This window comes from Sus scrofa, chromosome 11 (genome assembly GCF_000003025.6).
Source record: "Sus scrofa isolate TJ Tabasco breed Duroc chromosome 11, Sscrofa11.1, whole genome shotgun sequence".
NCBI lineage: Eukaryota > Metazoa > Chordata > Mammalia > Artiodactyla > Suidae > Sus > Sus scrofa.
This window is the reverse complement of record NC_010453.5, coordinates 5,674,341-5,694,696: the sequence shown is the minus strand read 5'-3', so window position 1 is coordinate 5,694,696 and position 20,356 is coordinate 5,674,341. Positions and strand designations below refer to the sequence as shown.

The following is a 20,356-nucleotide window of genomic DNA, read 5'->3' as shown; positions in this document are numbered from 1 at the left end:
GTGATTCCGAGGTATGAAAGCTTCCTCACAAGGGGAATCGTCATGTCTGCCCAGATCAAGCCCCCTCCCCTCCCCTCCTGCAGTGCCAGGAGCTGGCGAGCCAGAACAGTGGCTTTCCCCCCGCTGCCCCGAGTGGACTGCACAGCCATCGCCGGCACCTTGCCCAGTGGATCCTGCCTTCGTTTGAAATATCTTTGTCCCTGGTTAAAGAACTTCATCCTGCTTAACTGATGGCACTCAAAGGTGTACCGTAATCACTTTATCAAGGAAATAAAGGCTGTTGTGACCAGAGGTCTAATGCATTCTTCTAATGTAAATCTAAAAGCTGTCCGTTGAAAAAGTCCACTTTCCCCATTTGCAAATGTAAGATTTTTTTTGTTTTGTTTTGTTTTGGTGGGGATTAATGGCAAAAACTACAGAAGCAGAAATCAGTCATTTTAGAATGCACAGCATGTTTAAATCCAGAGAGATTTGTAATCTCTTGTTTTCAGCTTGCATTTGAGGGGAAAGTGGCTTTTTCACCAATTTGATACGCATTGTTCTGTCTTCATTTACGATCGATCATGATGTGTCACTTGCGTGAACTATTGGAAAACAAACTGTAATGACCAAAATAGTCAGAGCTGAGAACACAGTGGCTGGGTGTTCAACAGGAGGTGACAATATGACAACTTCTCAGGCTTGTGAACTCACCAGACTGCTTCCTCCTTTAGGTAACAGACTCTGTCCCACGGCTAAACTTGTCTGTCACGTGGGAATTGCTTTTGTCAAGTGTGAAGGAGTAAACAATAGCATTTCCCCAGAACGCCTGTTTTATGGAGCCCCAAATGCTTGGAAAACAATTAGGAACCTGGAAGTTGTCAGCCCAAAGGAAAGAATAATCAATTGTATCTGGAAATTTTACCTATGGCTTTCTTGCCTGGTGTCTTTGTTCATTATAAGCCAGTGTGTTCCTTCAGGAAACAATGCCTTAGACCACAGGACCTGAGGGCCTTAGTTTTTACTGAAGCTGAAGAAGTAAATGAAATGGTTTAGGGATCGCTTTTGGGGGCGTGGGGCGGGGGGACGGTGCACTGGACACGCAGGAGCTCTCCTTTCCTCGGACGGGAAGGGAGTTGGGATTGACAGAGGATGATGTGAAATACTTGCAGGAGATGATTTTAAGGGTCCAGAGAGTAATGAATTCAACCTTCCAGAGAGTTTAAAAAAAAAGCCACTTGGGTGGGTTTTGTTCTTTACTAGTTAGTCTGTCTTCTGGGTTTGGCCTAAGGGGACGGTTTTGGGGAAAAGAGAGAGAAAGCAGCGCCCACTATGGAGAAAGGTTGAGACGGAGGAGAGGGCTTGAGGCTGGTTCCTCGGTCCCCTTTCCAAACGGACAAGAGAAACCATGTAACTGTGGGACCTGGTAGGGAGCTATCTTGGTGACTGAAAACCAGCAGACGTAGTCTCTGAAATCTCACTTTCTCAGCGTGAAAGGATGGGCTCCCCTTTGTTACATTTTGGAAAGCAGCTCTCTCTGTCCATCACATAACTCAGGTTTAAAAAGATGGGCTCAATATATACCTTTTTTATTTAAAAGGCCAAGACAATGGCTCTAAAGTGGGAACTGATAAAAATGAGTCCATCCCTAGCTCCTTTAGAAACTTGCCCAAAGTGAGACTTTTCACCCAGGAGAACTTTTTTTTTTTTTTCCTTTCAGAAATGGGTTCAAAGAAAAGAAAATCCTAACACTGCATATTTCAGACATGGTTATATGAGCTTTGTATTTGATTGAGAGTCTGTTTATTCGGTGGCCCTTTTGCTGCTGCTCTTGTCTGAGGTCTGTATAGTACAGATAGGGCCTCTGGGAGTTCTTTATGACTTTTATGTTAAAATCAAGTGTTCTTTTTTATATAAGCATTGTTTTCCAAAACCCCTGTGTCAGGGAAGCCAAATCCTGTCTGTGTTGATGTCATAGTTTGTAGCTATGAAAATAATATGGGTGTGACAGGCCAAGTATTCAGACTCCTTTTTTGAATAACACCTATGGGCAATGACAGACTTTTTTTTAAAGTCACATTTAGTGCACGGGACATGGTAAATGACTAGGGGAGGCTGTTACCGTTTAACTCAGTAAGCTGGGTCTGAGTTTTAAATGAGATGTGTCAAAGCCGGCTTGCCACAGGAAGAGACACTAACAGTTATACGACACCGTTCCTTCCCATCTTGTCACGTGTCACCAATATGTTTGGGGTCTTTACTATGTGAAAGTGTCAAAATGGTCCTGACCAAGTGTGTAAAAGTGATCGCAACTGAAGATGTGACGCATGGCCGCGTTTCCAAGTTGGAAGAGCTGTTTGACAGATGGGACAGGACGCAACACAGACACGCTCAAGCGGGTCTGCCTGGGGCTCCCGCAGCGTAGGAAAGCCAGCCTGAAACAGGCCAAGGGGATCGTTGCTGTCCCGCATGTCAGACGTGCTCTGAAAAGTTTATCAGTGAGCGCGCCTGCAAGTCTGTTTTTGGCCCTCAGGGTTCATTTTGTATGAAATGAGAAAAGACAAACGGTCCGCTGTGGAACTCAAAACTGAAGGAGAAATCCGTGCCCACTTAACAGAGAGTAAGCCTTTCGTGTCACGCTGTGTCAACGTGTCATAAAAGTCATGGGGTGAGATGCCTTTTAAGCCGAGATTTCTCGATGGCTGTAATGAATGCTAACCCCGAGAGTTTGGCTGCAAGAATGAAAACAGCAAGGTCTGGGGACTCAGCAGGGTCCTGCAGGGACATGGACTCTGAGCCACGGCAAGGTGTCCTCTCTCAGAGCACAGCAGTCACTCCTAAGCTGCCTCCCAGGTTCCGTACTGTAAACAAGGAAACCAAAAACGGCCAGAGAAAGCTCCGACTGTGTCACTGGAACCAGTGATAGCAGAAGGTATACGTGACGCCAAAACTCTTTTGGCGTCACTTCCAGGATTTGTGACGAGGGACAGAGGTTGGGGGTGGGGGGGGGGATTAGGGATGGGAGGGGGCAGGGGGAGACTTTAGGAGGTGTTTTTGTGCTTTTACCTTGGAAGCTTGAGTTACCCATCCAGCACCTGCCCCGCTAGAATGTATGCACATCAGCAGGACTGACTCCTTTGTTAAAACAGACACTGTCCTCACGGGCGGGCGGGCGGGCGCCGTGGGGGAACTGCTCTTCCTGTGGGGGATGTTATTGTTGTAATGTATTGCATCCTAATGTATGAAATTCCTTGTGTTGTACTATATTGGTTGGCATTTTATTAAAATAAATTGTATTGTATCATATTTGTATGTTTTAAGAGAAAATAATATAAAATACATTATTTGTACTATTATATAGTGCAAAAACGACAAATCTGTGCCTCTGCCTCTTGAATGAATCCTTTGGTCGCTTGCCTTTGGGAAGGGATTGGAAGAAGGAAGGAATCAAGAAAGCTTCCAACATTCGAGAAATGCTGCCCTTTGGTCTGCCGTCCGACAGTCTCGGTGGCTGACAGTGAACACAAACACACCCCCCTCACATGTTAATAAGACACAAAAGAAACACTAAATTCTGTTAGCTCGTTCCTTGTAACTCTATGTGTTTATATTCAAATTCATTCCAAGCCTGTATCCAAAACCGTATCGGTTTCCTTTTCAGTTCCTGCAACATCATGCAGAAGCCCTCGGTTTTAGAACAGGCTGCTCTCCAAGGAAGAAAGCTAGCTGGCCAGGCCACCCCCTGGATGTCGACTTTTAAAAACACGGAATTGGGTTCTTGATTTTGTTCTGTGTTCTAACCAATTTCAATTGATTGGAGTACCTTCCTCAAGAGGAAGCCATAGGGTCACCGTCGAAGAGAAGCGTAGGGAACAAACCATGAATGGAACCCGACAGTTGAGTTTTGCTCTTTTCCCGGTTTTAAAACGTTGACACGCATACATCACAAAAGAAGAACGACAGTGCTAACGGTCCCCTTTCTTTATCCACCAGATCGGCAAGCCCCATACCTCCTGCGAAACCTCAGCGATCACACGGTGGCCGTCAGCAGCTCCGCAACCTTAGACTGTCACGCTAACGGTGTCCCCGAGCCCCAGATTACCTGGTTTAAGAATAACCACAAAATACAACAGGAGCCTGGTAAGAGACTTGCTGCTCTCTCTCCTCATCCTCTTCTTCCCCTAACGTTCCCACTGCCTCCTTCCAGGATGTCCAGAGCCACGTGCTAGTAGCGCTGCACAAGACAACCCTCTGGGCTCTGGTTCATGCCTGTATCACCTCAAAGGAGGCGTTGTTGAACCAGTTCTCATGCAGACCATATTCCTAACCTTCTAGAAAGATCCCTCCAGAATCTGCTGTAAATAATACATTCAGAAAGAAAGGGTAAGCGCCGCTCAGAAGATGTCCATCTTGACAACAAGGAAAAGGAGTTAGCTCCTTGGCTTGAAGGACAGCAGAGCTTTGAACACCTGGCACAGGTGACATTCAGAGAAGATTCATCATCTTCTTAGTTCACCTGTACCAATGTTAATGATTTGGTAGAAAGAATATATTTTAAATTATATGTTACACTACTGCTAAAAAAATCTCACCTAATGGCTATGTGTTCTTTCAATGAAAAGATGTCTTTAAGAACAACTAGACTTAAATCAGTAAGGATAAACACTGCCTCTGCTGTGCCTCCTAATTCCCGTGGTTCAATAAGGTGAAAATGAACTTTATAATTTTGATTAATAATGACACGTATATTAAAAGTAAAAATGCCATTCATTGGCAACAGCCCCTGAACCTCAGTCGAGTAACTGGCACTTTGGGGTCTTCCTTCAGTGTGGCAGTTCCCACCGTGGCTCCATGGAAACGAATCTGACCAGTATCCATGAGGAGGCACGTTTGATCCTTGGCCTCACTCAGTGGGTCAAGGATCCTGTGTTGCCATGAGCTGTGGTATAGGTCACAGGTGCCGCCCGGATCCTGTGTGGCTGTGGTGTAGGCCGGCAGCTACAGCTCCCATTCGACCCCTAGCCTAGGGACCTGCATATGCCGCAGGTACAGCCCTAGAAAGACCAAAAAAAAAAATCCTTTCATGTGAATCCCGCCTTCAAAATGAAATCTCTGAGTTCGATGCACAGAAAAGGGTCTTGGTGGAAGAGCTCCCATTTTCAGAGATCCGCAGGCCTCACACTACGCAGGTCCAGAACTGACCCCGTGACATCCTTCGTCTCCTCCTGCATGACGTCATGAACTCCATCATCCCCGACGGAATATGGTTCCCTCGCCTTTACCCTCTCCTCCAGTCCATCGCCCTGGGCAGGTGGCACCGACTGCTTACGAAGTGTCTCTCGAGTCCCTCCTTCTCTCCGCTTCCCTTCTCCAGTCTCAGGGTTCAGCTGCTCATTGCCTCCCCTGAATACCTGCAGGAGTCTCCTATCTGGTGTCCCTACCTCTCCTTTCTTGCTCGGCACCCACTGTCCACACAGTGGCATCAAAGGGCACGTCCCCAATTCAACTTGTCCCTTGGCTCTGTGTCACAGGACCAAGTTCAAGCACCTGACAAGGATGGACCTCAACCGCGGGCCTTGCTTACTTCTTACAGCTATATGCTCACCCTCCCCCGCCTCGAACGTCATGTTCTACCAGTGCCAGGCTCTTGGAGATCACAGCACATGTTATGCCTGCATCAACCTCTCTGCTTTTTCCATCCTTGGGTCCCCTCTGCCCGGAGCACCTTCCTTTCATCGAATGCCAACCCATCCCGTAAGATACAGATGCGGTGATTTCCCTCCAGAAAGCCTTCCTCAGCCCCTGCAAGGAGGAGGCGGGTCCTCCATGAGTCTTTATCAGCTAGGAGTATTTCTGTTCTCTCTTACTGAGTCATTTTCTCGGCACCATGTGTGTCTGTCACATTGACGTGTGTTTCTACTGCTCTCCTGCTGTACTGAACCACGAGTTCGTGTGTGCCCTCTTCCTCTGTATCTATCATCCTATCATGCCCTCGTTCTGAGGACCAGCTGCACCTTCATCTTGTCTTTTTGTCCCCAAGACCTGGCACACTGCTTGGCAATCGGTAAACGTTTCATGAATGAATGACTGGTTTTCAGAAAATCTTACTCTAGCAAGTTCACTCGGTAGCACAAATGCCTAGACGTTGCGGGGTGGGAGAGGCTATAAGAGAATTTTTAAAGCTAAAGGGACTTTGGAATAGCTTTAGTTCCATTGGGAGCATAGAAGACTTTGGCACAAAGCGGTAAAGTGATTTGCCCAAGATGCCACACTATTACGACGCGTAGCTTCATAGACAACGAATCCCTTGGTGGATTCTAGCAAAGGAAAAGGGTGAATGGAAATTCAGTAAATAAATAGCTTGGGAAACAGTGTCCGCAGTATGCTCCCCTTAGAGATTCTGAGTTCACATGAGTATATGAGAGACCTGAAGAAGTCCTGTACCGAAGAAATCAGATAAACTATGGTTTTAAGTTGCCTATTCTCGAAATCTCCTTGATCACAGTTCATTTTATGAGAAGTTATCATAAGGTGTTGGGTGGTTCTTGGAAAATAGTCAGTTTGACTTAATTCCATTTTCGTACTTTGGATGGGAGCTAAGGAATTAGAGTTGCGCCAATTTGTAGGCTCATGACAATTCTGAGATTAGAAGAGAGACAAGGAAGTGATTACAAAAGGAAAAATATTATGAGGTGTTGGGGGGTCTGAGTCGTAGCATCGTCCCCATGGGCCAGAGAACTGGGGTGACTCACTTATTCTCGGAGCCTGTTTCCTTATGTATAAAAGTGAGATAATACTGACCACATAGGAATGGGGTGTGGTTTAAATGCGTTCCTATAACTAAGCTGACCCATAGTCATGGCTTAGTAAATGCCACCTTCCCAACGCACCCCATTTCTATAGAAATTAACCAGTGAGTTGTCAGTTTGTTGGAAGGTATCAGAGGGTTAACGAGTCAGCTCAAACATCAGACAACTCCAAAGCCAACAAAGATCTCCTTCCCCGCAGGTTTCTCGCATTTTCTGAGGGCCCAGGAAAGACTATCTTAAGAGTCCTACTCAAAGCCTTACATAAGACTTTCCAGAAATACATTCGAATATGCTTTTAGGAGCATTTTCTGAGATCGGCTTTACTCAACTGTTTCCTCTCTCCCTCTCTCTCTCTTTCCCTTATTCACTCTTCAACACTACTAGAGCTTTGGGGAAAGAATTTTTTAATTTTCTGGAGGTAGTCGCTCTCTGGTAGGCCTATGGTGTGTGTCAAGGTTCCCAGGTAAGATCTTCCCATCTGAGGCAGCAGAGTCCCGCAGCGGCGCAATGCGCCACGGCCATGACCGTCAGGTCCAGGCACGTAGGAACTACCGATTCGTTGACGGCTCTTTCTTTTTACAAACCTCTAAGTGAAGACTGCAGGTAACCAAAGTGATCAGCCTTGCCTCGCTGGCTGTTCCAAAGCTGCTGTGGACACACATCAGGGAAAAAACTGAAAAAGACTGAAAACTAGTTCATTTGATATGAAGCCTTTGGAAAGCGCAACTGAGCTTTAAAAACCTGACCACAACCTGTGCGTCCTCGGGAGACTTGAGAGGCGGTGGGGTAAGACGCTGACTGCAGCGGTTCGGGCCGCAGCAGTGGCTCAGGTTCAGTCCCTGGCCAGGAAGCTTCCATATGCCATGAGTGTGGCCACTAAAAAGGGAACTTAGACACTGAGAGTATTTTGGGGACCTTGGCTCACTGGTAGGATCTGGCCCATTATCACTGGTTTTGTTACGTGACAACTCCAAAGAAAACAGAGACGAGGAGGGGGCCACGTGGGAGATTCACACTCCAGACAAGAGGCAGTAAAACGCCTGCTGAGAGAACTTAGGGGGTAGAACTTCTTTCCTAGAAAGTCTCTGAAAGCCCAGGCGTGGGGTCAGGAGGCTACCTCCCTCCCTGTCCGCCACACAACCCGTCACAACTGCACGCCCCCCCAGCTCCCCCCACAACTCCCTGACGGCCTCCCCTGGCTGCTCTTGTCCCCCAGCCCCTGGTCCCAGGATCCCGCTTTCACACCCCATCCGCGCAGCGCCTCCTCCCTCTGGCATCCGGGGTTATCTGCCATCCCTGTCTCGGCCCGGAGGACCCCGCTTGTCGTTCTCATGTTTGATGTGTGCCTTGGCCAAACCTTTGGGGATATACTGTCCTGCTAGGTCTCCTCTATAGAAAATAACAACAAAAATGCACTGAGCACTCCCTGGTCCCCGGGAACCCGCAGGAGTTTGACACATGTCCTGTGTCCTTTTCGCAGCTGTCCTCTGGGCAGGGACGGTTATCAGTCGCCTCTCCAGCTCTGTTTTGACTTTACGCACAATTGCAAGGTGCCCGTACTCTTCTAAGCTCTTTACAATATTCATGTGTTTACTCCTGGCAGCCCTGAGGGTTGCTAAGAGATGATGCTGTTTGACGGGCTCAAGAACGAGGAAGCGGAAACACAGGAGGAATCACTAGCTCCAGGTCTTAGAGTCAGTGGGTAACAGACCCAGCTTCAAAGCAGAGGCGCGACCACGGAGCCCAGGCTCTGAACACAGCACGTGGAGCTAAACGCTAGTTCCCATCGCTCAGAAGGGAGCAGACAGACACCCAGTTTTCAGTGACCTCATGGCCATTAACAAGCATTTAGTCTCTCATTTCCCACCCTGAAAGATGAAGCTTCCTAAAGACTGGTTTATGTTCTTCACGTATCTATTTTAAAGAATGTAAAGCATTTTAAAAATATTTAAAGCATTTTTTAAAGCAGACATGCCATATGTAAAATTAAAAATTCTTTTGAACCCCAATCCAGTTGCTTTTACGTTTGAACAGGTCCAGAATTCATTCCATATCAGCCCTACAGTCTATTACTCATTCAACAAACATCACTAGGCACACTCTTGTGTCTGGTGCTGTGCTAGGCTCTGGTCATACAGCAGGGAACAAAATACCAAAAATGTGAATAAGCGAATATCTAAAGTAGTGAATTAGTGTTAGGTGTTTACGTGAATACAGCTCCTTAAAGCAGCAACCATGGGTGTCTGAACTTACTATCATTGTCTCAACTGGGTACCTAAGTTACTGAGTCTAAAAATGGAATCAAGGGAATTAACAAATGGGACAAGTAGAAAATGTGACTCAGAGGGTTAAATTATCTTTACTACGTTAGGAAATTGAAAAAAAAAAAATGCATCCTCGTGCTTAGATTTCCCTGCTTTAGTGCTGAGCATGCCATAGATTCTAAGCATTCACTTTTAGGAGAGTACAGAGAATGAAGAGAGAGGAGGAAATCAGAGAAGGAATGTGAGATGTCGTAAAGGTAGGAGAGCCTCCCACTTAGACCCAAGTGCAGAAGCCCCTGGGAACAACGAGGAGGGACGGTAGGGTGCAAGGGGTTGAAAGAGGGAGGGATCGGAGCCCTTTCTCCTTTGAAGAGATAAGTGAAAAGCGAATGGGCCGGCCAGAGGAGTATCATACAAAGGTCCAGACGTGAAAGAAAAATGCAGTAGGAAAGGACCGGTACCAGAAAAGCACCACGAGAGCTTCTGGTTGGAGGCAGATCCTGTTTGACGTGGCTGCTTTGAGTCTGGTTCGCTTCGTACAGGTATACAGACAGGAAGGCTCCTTTAAGAAACCTTCTTTCTCTTAGGCCGAACACGTGACCTTTGCACCCACACTTGGGACAATGGTTATGACGTCACCTTGGAGCACATCCGACCTCCCTGCGCGTCCCCGTTACCCCTCCAGCCCCCTGCCCCAGGGACTGGCCATTCCCTTTCTAGCTCACACTCTGCCCAGCTTCTCCAGTGAGGTCCTACGAAGGTCTGAAGCAGTGACAGAGCTGAGTAGCACTGCACGTGGGGCTGTGTCTCACTGACCTCATAGCCACCCTGTAAGGAATCAGGATCAGCTTGCAAAGCAGAGGTGCCAGGGGGCCGTCCAGGTCTACACTGATGGAAGCATGGACCACCTCCCAAATGGGGTACAGAGAAATGGGGCTCCTGGAAAAAAGCCATGAAACTGCTTTTAAAAAAAACAACTCTTCTTTGAAAATATTTAAGAGCGCAGAAAACAGAAGGCAATACTGACCTGAGATATTTTCAGTAAAGCCTGAGAAGCCACCATTGAAATTTCTAGGAAGGCAAAACATTTTCAGAATATTTTAAGATTAAAGCAGTAGGATTCGAACCACGAAGAGTTTTTTTGTTTGTTTGTTTTTTAAGGGCCTCACCCACAGCTTATGGAAGTTCCCAGGCCAGGGGCTGAATCGAGCTGCAGCTGCCAACCTACATCACAGCCATACACGATCCAAGCCGTGTCTACGACCTACACTACCGCTCACGGCAATGCCAGATCTTTAACCCCCTGAGTGAGGCCAGGGATCGAACCCTCATCCTCACGGATACTAGTCACATTCGTTTCTGCTGCGCCACAACAGCAACTCAAGAACCACAAAGGATTTAGGAAGAAAAATTCCATCTTGAAGAGCCTGAGGCTGGAACAGGAGAGAATCACTCTAACCCACTGATCAATATTCCTTCATAGGTGGGATCCTGATCACTAAACTTATATATATATATACATATATATAATATATATACTTTTTTTTTTTTTTGGCTGAACCTATGTCATGTGGAAGTTCCCCTGGCAGGGACTGAACCTACACCACAGCAGTGACAACACTGAAGCCTTAACCTGCTGAGCCACCAGAGAACTCCCAATGTTTCTAATGATCTGAAAAGGGCATCTCCTGTCACCACTGTGCCACTGACACCAAACACCTGTGTAAGTGCAGATTCGGATCGAGGCAACCTGCTGTCCTGGTAGCTGGGGGACAGGATTAGACCTGGGCTGCGAGGTGGTTTTCATAGATCTAGGAAAGCTCCTGAGGAAGAGCAGAGGAGAAAGATGCATGAGGGTATTTTGGGGGTTTTTTGTCTTTTTTTAGGGCCGCACCCTCGGCATATGAAGGTTCCCAGGTCAGGGGTCTAATCAGAGCTACAGCTGCCGGCCTACGCCAGAGTCACAGCAACGCCAGATCCGAGCCATGTCTGTGACCTACACCACCGCTCACAGGAACACCGGCTCCTTAACCCACGGAGCAAGGCCAGGAATGGAAGCTGCAACCTCACGTTCCTAGTGGGATTCGTTTTTGCTGCGCCACAGTGGGAACTCCACATGAGGGTGTTGACGCTCAGGATGATAAAGTGACTGTCACACATTCAGGCTAATTTTGCTTGATTCCCTAGAATAATAATACAATTCAGAAATGCCACTTGCCTTTTGGAAAACTTGAGCAGTAATTGCCTTTTCTTTCTCTTGAAACCTACCCTTATGGTGCAAAAATGACCTAAGAGACATTTCAGGGAGAAGAAGTAGGTGGAAGCTTCCTAGGCACACGTGACGGGGCAGCGCATGGTCTGTCTGTCGCCGCCCCCCCCCCACCCCCTGAGCCCGTCAGTCTGCTCAGGTGGTGGGCTGCCTCCTTGTCAGTCTGTCCTCGAGGCAAGCAGGGCTCCAGCCCCAGACCCAAGCCTGACGAGCAGAGAGCCCGGCAGGGCTCGTCCCCAGCCAGAATCTTCTCAGCTTTAGCGGCAGCTCTGGCAGCGCTATTAACACAAAGGATATCTGCCCATGATGCCCAACGAAGGCTCAGCTCTTCTCTAAGGGTCTGCTTCCCCTGAGGAGGGGAGAGGGAAGGAGGAAGGAGTGGAGTTGGGGGAACAGCCGGGAAGACAGGTCTGGTTGGCGTTTCCAGAGCTCAGAGCTACAAGCCCAACCGCAGACAAGAGAAGCCCCCTGACCCTGCGCACAGCTCCAGCCTGGAGGGGAAACGGGGAAACTTTCGGCAATGACTTGGTAACGTCGGGCTGGTTCGGTGAGACTGACGCGTGTAGGGCAGCGAGTTAGGTGTAGGCTTTACATCCAGAAAAATAACTCGACCCAGGAGAAGAGTCCTGGTTCATACGGAAATTAACATTAGATATTTACGGCGACTCAGTCCTGACACCTCAGATCTCTTCCGGTCATCAAGTTCCACAGTATTTAGGTGTCGTGTGTACAACACACAGAGCATCCCGTCGTAGCCTAAAGCTTTGCCCAAAGAAAACTTCCTGGACGCGTTTTCCAGCCTAATGTCCTCACCCCCTTCAGCCCAGAAAAGCCGCCTGAACGCTGTCAACACGGGGAGGCCCCGCTGAGGGATCACACACCAGCCCGCACTGACTCATCCCTATAAATAACCGTGCCCGCTTTTGTTGAAGTTTGGTTGGGTGCCCATGTAGAAGTGCTCTCGAATTTCCACGTGAAAAATTGAGAACGGAGGAAAGGAGAACTTGCAAGTACCGCTCCCTTAAAAAAAAAAAAAAAAAAAGAAAGAAAGAAAGAAAAAATGGTGGCAAAACAGAGAGGACACAAAATTTAGCATTTCACCCCTTCAAAAGTAGAGGTCAGTGACACTGTCTATCTGCAGTGTAGCACAACCTTCATCACTGTCTGGTTTCAGAACTTTTGCATCACCACAAATGGAAACCTCATGCCCATTAAGGCTCTTCCCTTTCAACTGTGAATTAACCTCCTCTTTTGATCCTTTCTGAGACCTCCTGTGACACGTGGAACTGTACTCGTGCACGGCCAGATCAGCAGCTCGTTTCGTCTGAAGAGCGGTCGCTATCTCAACGACCAGAGGCAGAGAAAAAGAAGGGGGGTGAAGAAAAACAGAGGAGAGAAAGTGGCGGAGGGGAAGGGCGGATCCCAGGAGGCATCTCACTCCAAAAGTAAGAGCACTCCTGGCGTGGAAAAGGGTCTCCATCCCCAAACCCCGCCACTTCCTGCTTACACTGAAGCCGGGGTGGCCAAAGAAAGGAAAGTCTTACCCACCCGGACAAGTCTCCTCCTCTACCTCTTGGCAAAATGATGAGAGGAGGTTTTTCTATCTCACCACCTCAGTATTTGCATGGAATCTCCCCAGACCCACACCCCGCCAAGGACAAACTTGAAACAGCTTAACCAGGATCTACAGTGACACATGGCAGCGCAGCTGAGGTCACCACTATGCCCCATCCAAGTAAGCAAAAGATGCAGCTACATTCAGATCACCTATTCCACAATCTCAGCCCATCATCTGCATGACTAAATTACTGCTGGAACAAGTTAAATCAAGAGAGTTCATTCGTCCTCCACCCCGTGTTCAGGTGATAAACTTGACTTGGGCATAATCTGCTCCTGAGGTGTCTTAAACAGTAAGCTGTTAGCTGAAGTAAAGTCTCATTCAATGCGGTCAAAATTCAGCTATCGCCGAAAAGTCAGACACAGCAAACATACTATAGATCATGCCCTCCTCACCCCAGCGCACACACACACACACACACACAAGGGCCAGCGCCCGGCCAGGGATGGACTCAGTGCTGGAAACAAAACAGGGACCTTGAATGTACATTCTAATAGGAAAGCACAGTGATGAATGCAACAAACGAAACGCTAAGCACAGAGCAGACGATCGGAGCGGAATAATTGCTGGGGTAAACACAGCAGGAGACTGGAACCCAGTCAGGCTCTATGGGAAAGCCAGCATCGCTAAGACAAATTTGCATTGAGATCATACTCTGTGCTTTATTTTCTGACGTGGCTTTCGTCACAGTACATCTTGCAGGTCTCTCTTTGTCTGTGCATCGGGTCCACCTCATTCTTTTAGCAGCCACACACTATAATAGGCATGTATTCCCGTAATTTATTTCACTATTTTCCTCCTGATGGAAAAATACCGTCTTGACTTTAACCTCTGAGGCTATGCAATATCATTTCCTGCCTTAAAATGGTCACAGAAACTCTACAGAGAAAGGCCACTCTAGGTAAATGGCTGTATCCTGCAGTATAAATCCCTCCAACCTTATGGAAGGGGCTCTGGCAAATCTGAACACACCGCAAGATTTTATCGGGGCAGGGGTGAGTGCATGTGTGTGAATTGCGTGTGCGCGTGCACACGTGTGGCGTGTATGTTTATAGTTTATAGATATTCAAAGGGAGTAACGAGGGTTTTCTGCCTCCTAACCGTGGATTAGCACCACCTGACACACATTTCTGGGCCTGAACTCTCCTGAAATGCTTCATGAGGAAAAGAGCAGAGTTCACAGTGAAAGGGAAAAAAAAAAAAAAAAGGATTTTCAGTTTTAAATGTTTAGAAATAACGTGTGCCTTGGGCACAGTTTCAAGGTACTCGCTTCAGCCATAACCCCTTCAATTCAACTGGTTTACAATTTTATAAGAGCTTGTAAAAGCGATTCTGTTATCAGAACCCACTTTTGTGAGGGGAACCACTGAAGCAGGAGGCATCATCCCAAAGGCGGAAGCTCTGCTGATGTGCAGCTTTCCCCGTAGCCAGTGGGGGCCGGGAGAGGGACGGTACTCAGCCCTTCTCACCGCTGTCCTCAGTCTTACTCCTTTTTAAGAGCCTCTCTTCTTTCTCTGTTTCAAGGCTGCACCCGGATCCCACTGCCTGTTCAGACTCCCTTTGGACCATATGTTTTAAACATGTCATGACTCTGTTCCAACTGAACATATTCTTATAAGGCTGCTTTTCACTGTGTCTCAGATTATTCCACACTGTACCAGTGTTGTGTTTTGTTTTGTTTTGTCTTTGTTTTTCCTTACATCTGTAAAGGCTTGGCCACCAGGCTTGATCTTAGAATAAAATTCTCAAAAAAGAAGGAAGAAGCCAAATGATGGGGTTTGAAAACACGGGAACCATGCGTCTTGTTAGTGCTATTGAATGAGCCCGTCCTCCTTCACTGCTGCGTTATGTCAGTCTGTGAAGCTTAGTAAACCTGGGTCTCTCTTCCCCAGACGTAGTTTGCCAAACCTCCCAAGTTTGACTGGGTATAAAATAGCTCCTTTGCGCTCCCGCATGGGAAGTCAATCAGAGCTCCTGTCTTGGGGTTTCTCGGGTTGCCTTTACCCATCCTGAATCTCTATTCTGGCCCTTCTGGGTCCTCCTTTCACGTACAACTCGTAGCTAATTAATTCCTTTAAGAGCTGCCAATCTAAAGACATGATTATTTACTATGTCCTGAGAACTGTTTATATCACCATCATCATCACAGCGACCAAGTACTGAAATTCTATCATAGGCCCACTTCAAAATAGTTATCATTTAGTTGGAGAGCCAAGACCATCATAACAATAACAAAAATTACTTATTTCATTCAATGTTAACACGTATGAACACCCTACCGTGAACCAGACATTTTGTTATATTCTATAGAAAATGCAAATGGGTAAAATGTACTCCTGACCTTTGAAAAACTTAACACGTAATAGGTTCAGAGTCAATTCATAAGTACACAACATAGAATGGCATAAAATTCCATCATGTACCAATTAGCACCGCTAAATGAGTTGATCAAGGGAGGTTTCACGGAGGAAATGTCTTTTGCATCGGACTTTGAGGAGTGAAGAAGAGTTTGGATCGTGATAAATTACAAGTTTCCTCCGGAATTATGTTTTTGGGGGCTGGAAATTATTTAGGCGATCCCTCTAGAAGCAAGCAGGCCTACAATTAAATTATCTTAGCAACACAAAGTAGAGCATCACGTTTAAGTTCTACTTGCTAGTTCTAATGACCAACACCCCAAGGGGAAAGAGAAAATTCAGCTAAAGTGACTCTGCAAAGAACACAGTATCATTTTGCATAGCAATAAAACTTTTATCTAGGAATAACTATAATTGAAAAGCAGCATATGGAAAGCAAATCATAAAACTATCAAATGATCTAGAGGAAGACCTAAATAATGCAAAGAGACTTAGTATTCTTAGATAGGAACACTCATTTAAGTTGAACCATTTTACAGCCATTTTTATAAGTCAAAACATTGACCATTTCATTTGTTTGAACGTAAACATAAATAGGACAGTTTCCCCAAATCATCATTCAAATTCAGTGGCATTCCCATCCACATGCCAACAGTGCACATTACAGAATTTATGAGCTAAATCCGACATCCATACTGAAGTATAAAGGGACAAGACCATTTTGAAAAAGAAGAGGTCATCTCATACCAAATGCCAAGACGTAGTATGGAACATCAGTTAATCACAGATTAACCTGTGTGGGGCACATAAATTGGTCATTGTGAACCAACGGCCTAAAAACAGGTCCTCAAATACATGGAAACTTAGTATCTGACAGAGCTCACACCACGGTTCAGTGGAGAAAGAAGAGCTCATTCCATACATGATGATGGAATAACTGGCTACTTTTACATAAAAATTAGATTCTTATCTCACCCAGTACACAGACCCTTCTCCAAAAGAAATCCAGTGTTTTTAAGACATAAATGAGAAAAGGCAAAACTCTTTAAACTGATTTTTTTTTTTTTTGGAAGAAAGTATAGAAGGGGAATGCTTTATGATATCAGAATAGGAAATAATCTTTAACAGGTAACAAAAAGTACAACAGACAATGGAACTATTGATAAATTTGACTGCATTAGGATTCTAAAGCTTTTGCACTAAAAATTCACCATAAACAAAGTTTAAAAGACTGTTCATAGAATGGGGCAAGGCTTGCAACTCATTTAACCACCAAGGGATCAGTATCCAAAACACATCAGGAACTCTAAAATCATTGAGAAAAACACAAACAGGCTAATGGGAAAATGCACAAAGGGCAGGAACAGGAAATTCAGAGGAAAAGAAGTCTGAATGGCCAACAAAAATGGAAAAAGAGATTCCACTTAACTAGTAGTCTGGGAAACAGATTAAAACCACATCGAGATGTCATTTCACACGCAAAATTCTGCCATCAATTAAAACACCTGATAACACCATGTATTGCTAAGTATACAGGGAAGGGGAGCTCTTACTCACTGCTGGTTAAAGTGTAAATTGGTATATACTGGAGGACAATTTTGTAATACTTGGCAGTACTGAAAACGGGTATATCCTTTAACCCAGTACAAGAAAATGCTGCATAACAGTGTGCACTGTAGCCTTTATAGTATCAAAAAAGTGAAAACTACCTAACTATAGTAGAGAAGTAAAATTTTTTAATCTGTGGCTTTTTAATAAATGGAGTGTTATACACCAGTCAAAATGAACTCCAACTACATGTATCAGTAAGGATAAATTAAAACACTGTTGAAGAGAAAAAGAGTTGAAAAGAGTATGTACCACATGATTCAATTCCACAAGACAACATTATACATCCTAGACAGTTACACATCTATGGAGACAAAGCGCAAAAACATGCATAAGAATGAGAGGCGCTACCTCTAGGATAGTGGTGCCTCTGCAGAGAGGGAGAAGGAGAGGGGTAGACATTTTATTTAAATAAGAGAGGGGGCCTCTAAAGCAAATATGGCAAAATGTTGACATCTGGTTATCTCAGTGGTGAGTACATAGGGTATATCTTTTCTGAAGGTTTTATTTTATTTTATTTTTTGTGTGGTCTTTTTAGGGCCGTACCCGTGGCATATGGAGGTTTCCAGGCTAGGGGTCGAATAAGAAATCTAGCTGTTGGCCTACACCACAGCCACAGCCACAGCCACGTGGGATCCAAGCTGCATCTGCGACCTACACCACAGCTCACGGCCACTCCAGATCCTTAACCCACTGAGTGAGGCCAGGGACTGAACCCGCAACCTCATGGTTCCTAGTCAGATTCGTTTCTGCTGCACCACGACGGGACCTCCGTTTTTTCTGCAGTTTGTAAATCTCTGAAATTATTCACAATGAAAAAAGTTAAATTAAGACAAAAGCCCTCTTGAAAAGGTGGGCTCCACATTAGAACAGAGCTTGTATCATAGGGAACGGCTCTTATAAAGGGCGTAGCTACAGGTATGAAAGAAACTAGGACAGCCAACCATGGGACGTGTGGGCAGAAGATGTGAGAAATGGGGGAAACCGCAAGGGTAGCAACTGGGCTGTTTTGGGGGGAAGGATAAAAAGGAAGAGTAGAGCATGAGAAAGACGGGCTGAGGCTTCAGCGGGAGGTGAGTGCATCCAGGTCTGTGCCTTTGCTGAAGCGCAGAGTGCGGCCAGGTCAGAAAGAAGGGCTGTGCCTGTTGATCTCGGATCCCTCTCACCCCATCGCCCCCGCCGCCAACATGTGAAGGGACGATAAACCGTGCCAGGTGATGTCAGCTCATCTGCATCCTTGGCTCGGTCCCCTCACCTCCACAGTCACACATCTGGCTCCTTGGCTGAAGTCCCCGTCCTCTGACTGTCCCTGATCACGCCATTCGCCTTAATGGGGGATCCGAGCGATAGAAACTTGACTGAGGTTCAGGTCTGGGTGGGGGGATGCGGGAGCCGCTCTTCTAAATGGTCGCTGCCCCCCCCACTACCCAGCCAGGCTTTTACCATCAGCTCTCACCGTGTCTGAGCTGTCTCTCATTTCTCAAAGCTTCCAAGCTTTCACTGAAATTATTGCTGTTGACCTTTGAAGCCAAACTATGAAATCGGTAAATCAGGATGGGGCAGGGGGATTTTTGTTTTGGTTTGTGTTTTACCAGATGGGGAAAGGACCCCGAAGGGATTAAGTGATTTAGCCGAAGTTCCAGGGGCGTGCTCTCATGGTTTCCCGGAACCATCTGAACTCATCTCTATTCCAGGATCCAATAAACCACCAATTCTTGGAGGTTGTTTCCACAAAGTATCCGTTTCCATTTCTTCCCCTCCACTTCCTTTCCCACCGCCCAGACCTGGAGCCTCCTCGTTCCCTGCCCGGATTGCAGCTGGGGAGCCGGACTTCCAGATACCACGTTTGCCTCATTCCAGTCCATCCTGCCAGCTCTCCTGCTAGACTAAACTTCCTTCAACCCAGCTTTCATTATGTCATTGCCCTCAGAAATCTCTGCGACCCTCTCTTTCCTTCTCCACTGAGTGGAGACTCCTCAGCCAGGATTTCAAAGCTCCCCTTACTTAATCTGAACTTACCTTTGCCAGTCCACCACTCACAGCGGGTGCACTGAAACTAAAAATGGCTAGCAGACCCAGGACAAGAATGTTCCCCCAGAGTACACATTAAAACAACAACAGTTTTTATCCATCCAACCAGCAGCTTTTGTGGTTTGTACTGTTTTAGATGCTACTGCTATTCCTAGCAGGAGAATGATAGCATCATCTCTTCTGCTGGTAAAAAGGGTTCGCTGAGGAGTTCCCGCTGTGGCACAATGGGTTAAGAATCCAACTGCAGGGGCTCAGGTCGCTGCAGGGGTGTGAGTTGGCCCCCTGGCCCAGCCCAGTGGTTAAAGGTCCCGGTATTGCCGTAGCAGCAGCATAGGTCAGTCTCTGGACTGGGAACTTCCATGTGCCGTGGCCTTAAAAAAATTACCTTTTTAGAAGGCAGTTTGATTGTATGTATCAAGAGCTTGTGACCTTGTGAGCTAATATCTGTTTCTGGAAATCTATCCTAAAGACATAATCTGAAATGCAGAAAAATCTTTATGCCTGAAGATGTAATTGCACTGTTATGTAGAGTCAGGAGCAATGAGAGAATCGAGTACCATCCATAGGGTACAAGCATGTAATGAATGGTTATATTAAAAGCATGTGGGAGTTCGCGTCGTGGCGCAGCAGAAACGCATCCAACTAGGAACCATGAGGTTGCAGGTTTGAGGCCTGGCCTCGCTCAGTGGGTTAAGGATCCAGCATTGCCCTGAGCTGTGGTGTAGGTCGAAGACGCAGCTTGGATCTGGCGTTGCTGTAGCTGTGGTGTAGGCCAGTGGCTACAGCTCAGATTCTACCCCTAGCCTGGGAACTTTCATATGCTGTGGGTGCAGCCCTAAAATAAAAAGCAAAAAAATTAAAACAATAAAAGCATGTGAGCACATGAGGCAGTACTTATGCTGCGATACTGGGGGGGGGGGGTGTCAGCATTTAAAGTTGTATAATCATTAGGAGAAATCTTAGAGCATTTCACTACTAAATTGGTTTTCTTTCTCTCGAGACCAAGTGCACTATTTCGCACCTTCTTGTCTCCCTCCAAACCTCCAGAATTCTTTCCTCTTCCTCAGTTACAAGAGATGAGTGCCTCTTATTGATTGAGGAAACGTACCAGTGAATTGTCCCGTCCTCCATCCCTTTACGCTCTGCCGTCCTTCCTGTTAAAACGATTAGCTGTCACTCCTCCTGGCCCAGGCCGGTGTGGCCACCGAATTCCGTCCTCTCTCACCTCGTCAGGAATCTCCTTCTGACACGGCTCCTTTTGCTCGCTCGCTCTGTCTCGCTCCCTCCCACCCAACCCGCTCCCTCTCTCTTCTTTCTGCTCAGTGTCTTTCTGTCCCTCTGCCACTGTCTTCCTAGGTGCACACAGACATGCTGTAAAATGTCACATTTCAGAAGAGAATGCATCCTTGACCTTGTGTTGG

At 46.5% G+C, this 20,356-nt stretch overlaps 1 protein-coding gene across 3 annotated transcripts in view; it reads left to right on the top strand.

Annotated features, from left to right (window-relative positions):
- The window catches only part of FLT1 (fms related tyrosine kinase 1), a 176,398-nt gene that overhangs the window by 102,399 nt on the left and 53,643 nt on the right, over positions 1 to 20,356 (top strand). For all 3 annotated transcript variants that reach the window (XM_021065525.1, XM_021065524.1, XM_001925740.7), the window contains exon 14: positions 3,973 to 4,119. In XM_021065525.1, coding sequence (XP_020921184.1) covers positions 3,973 to 4,119 — 147 coding nt within the window. The remainder of the gene's footprint in view (positions 1 to 3,972; positions 4,120 to 20,356) is intronic.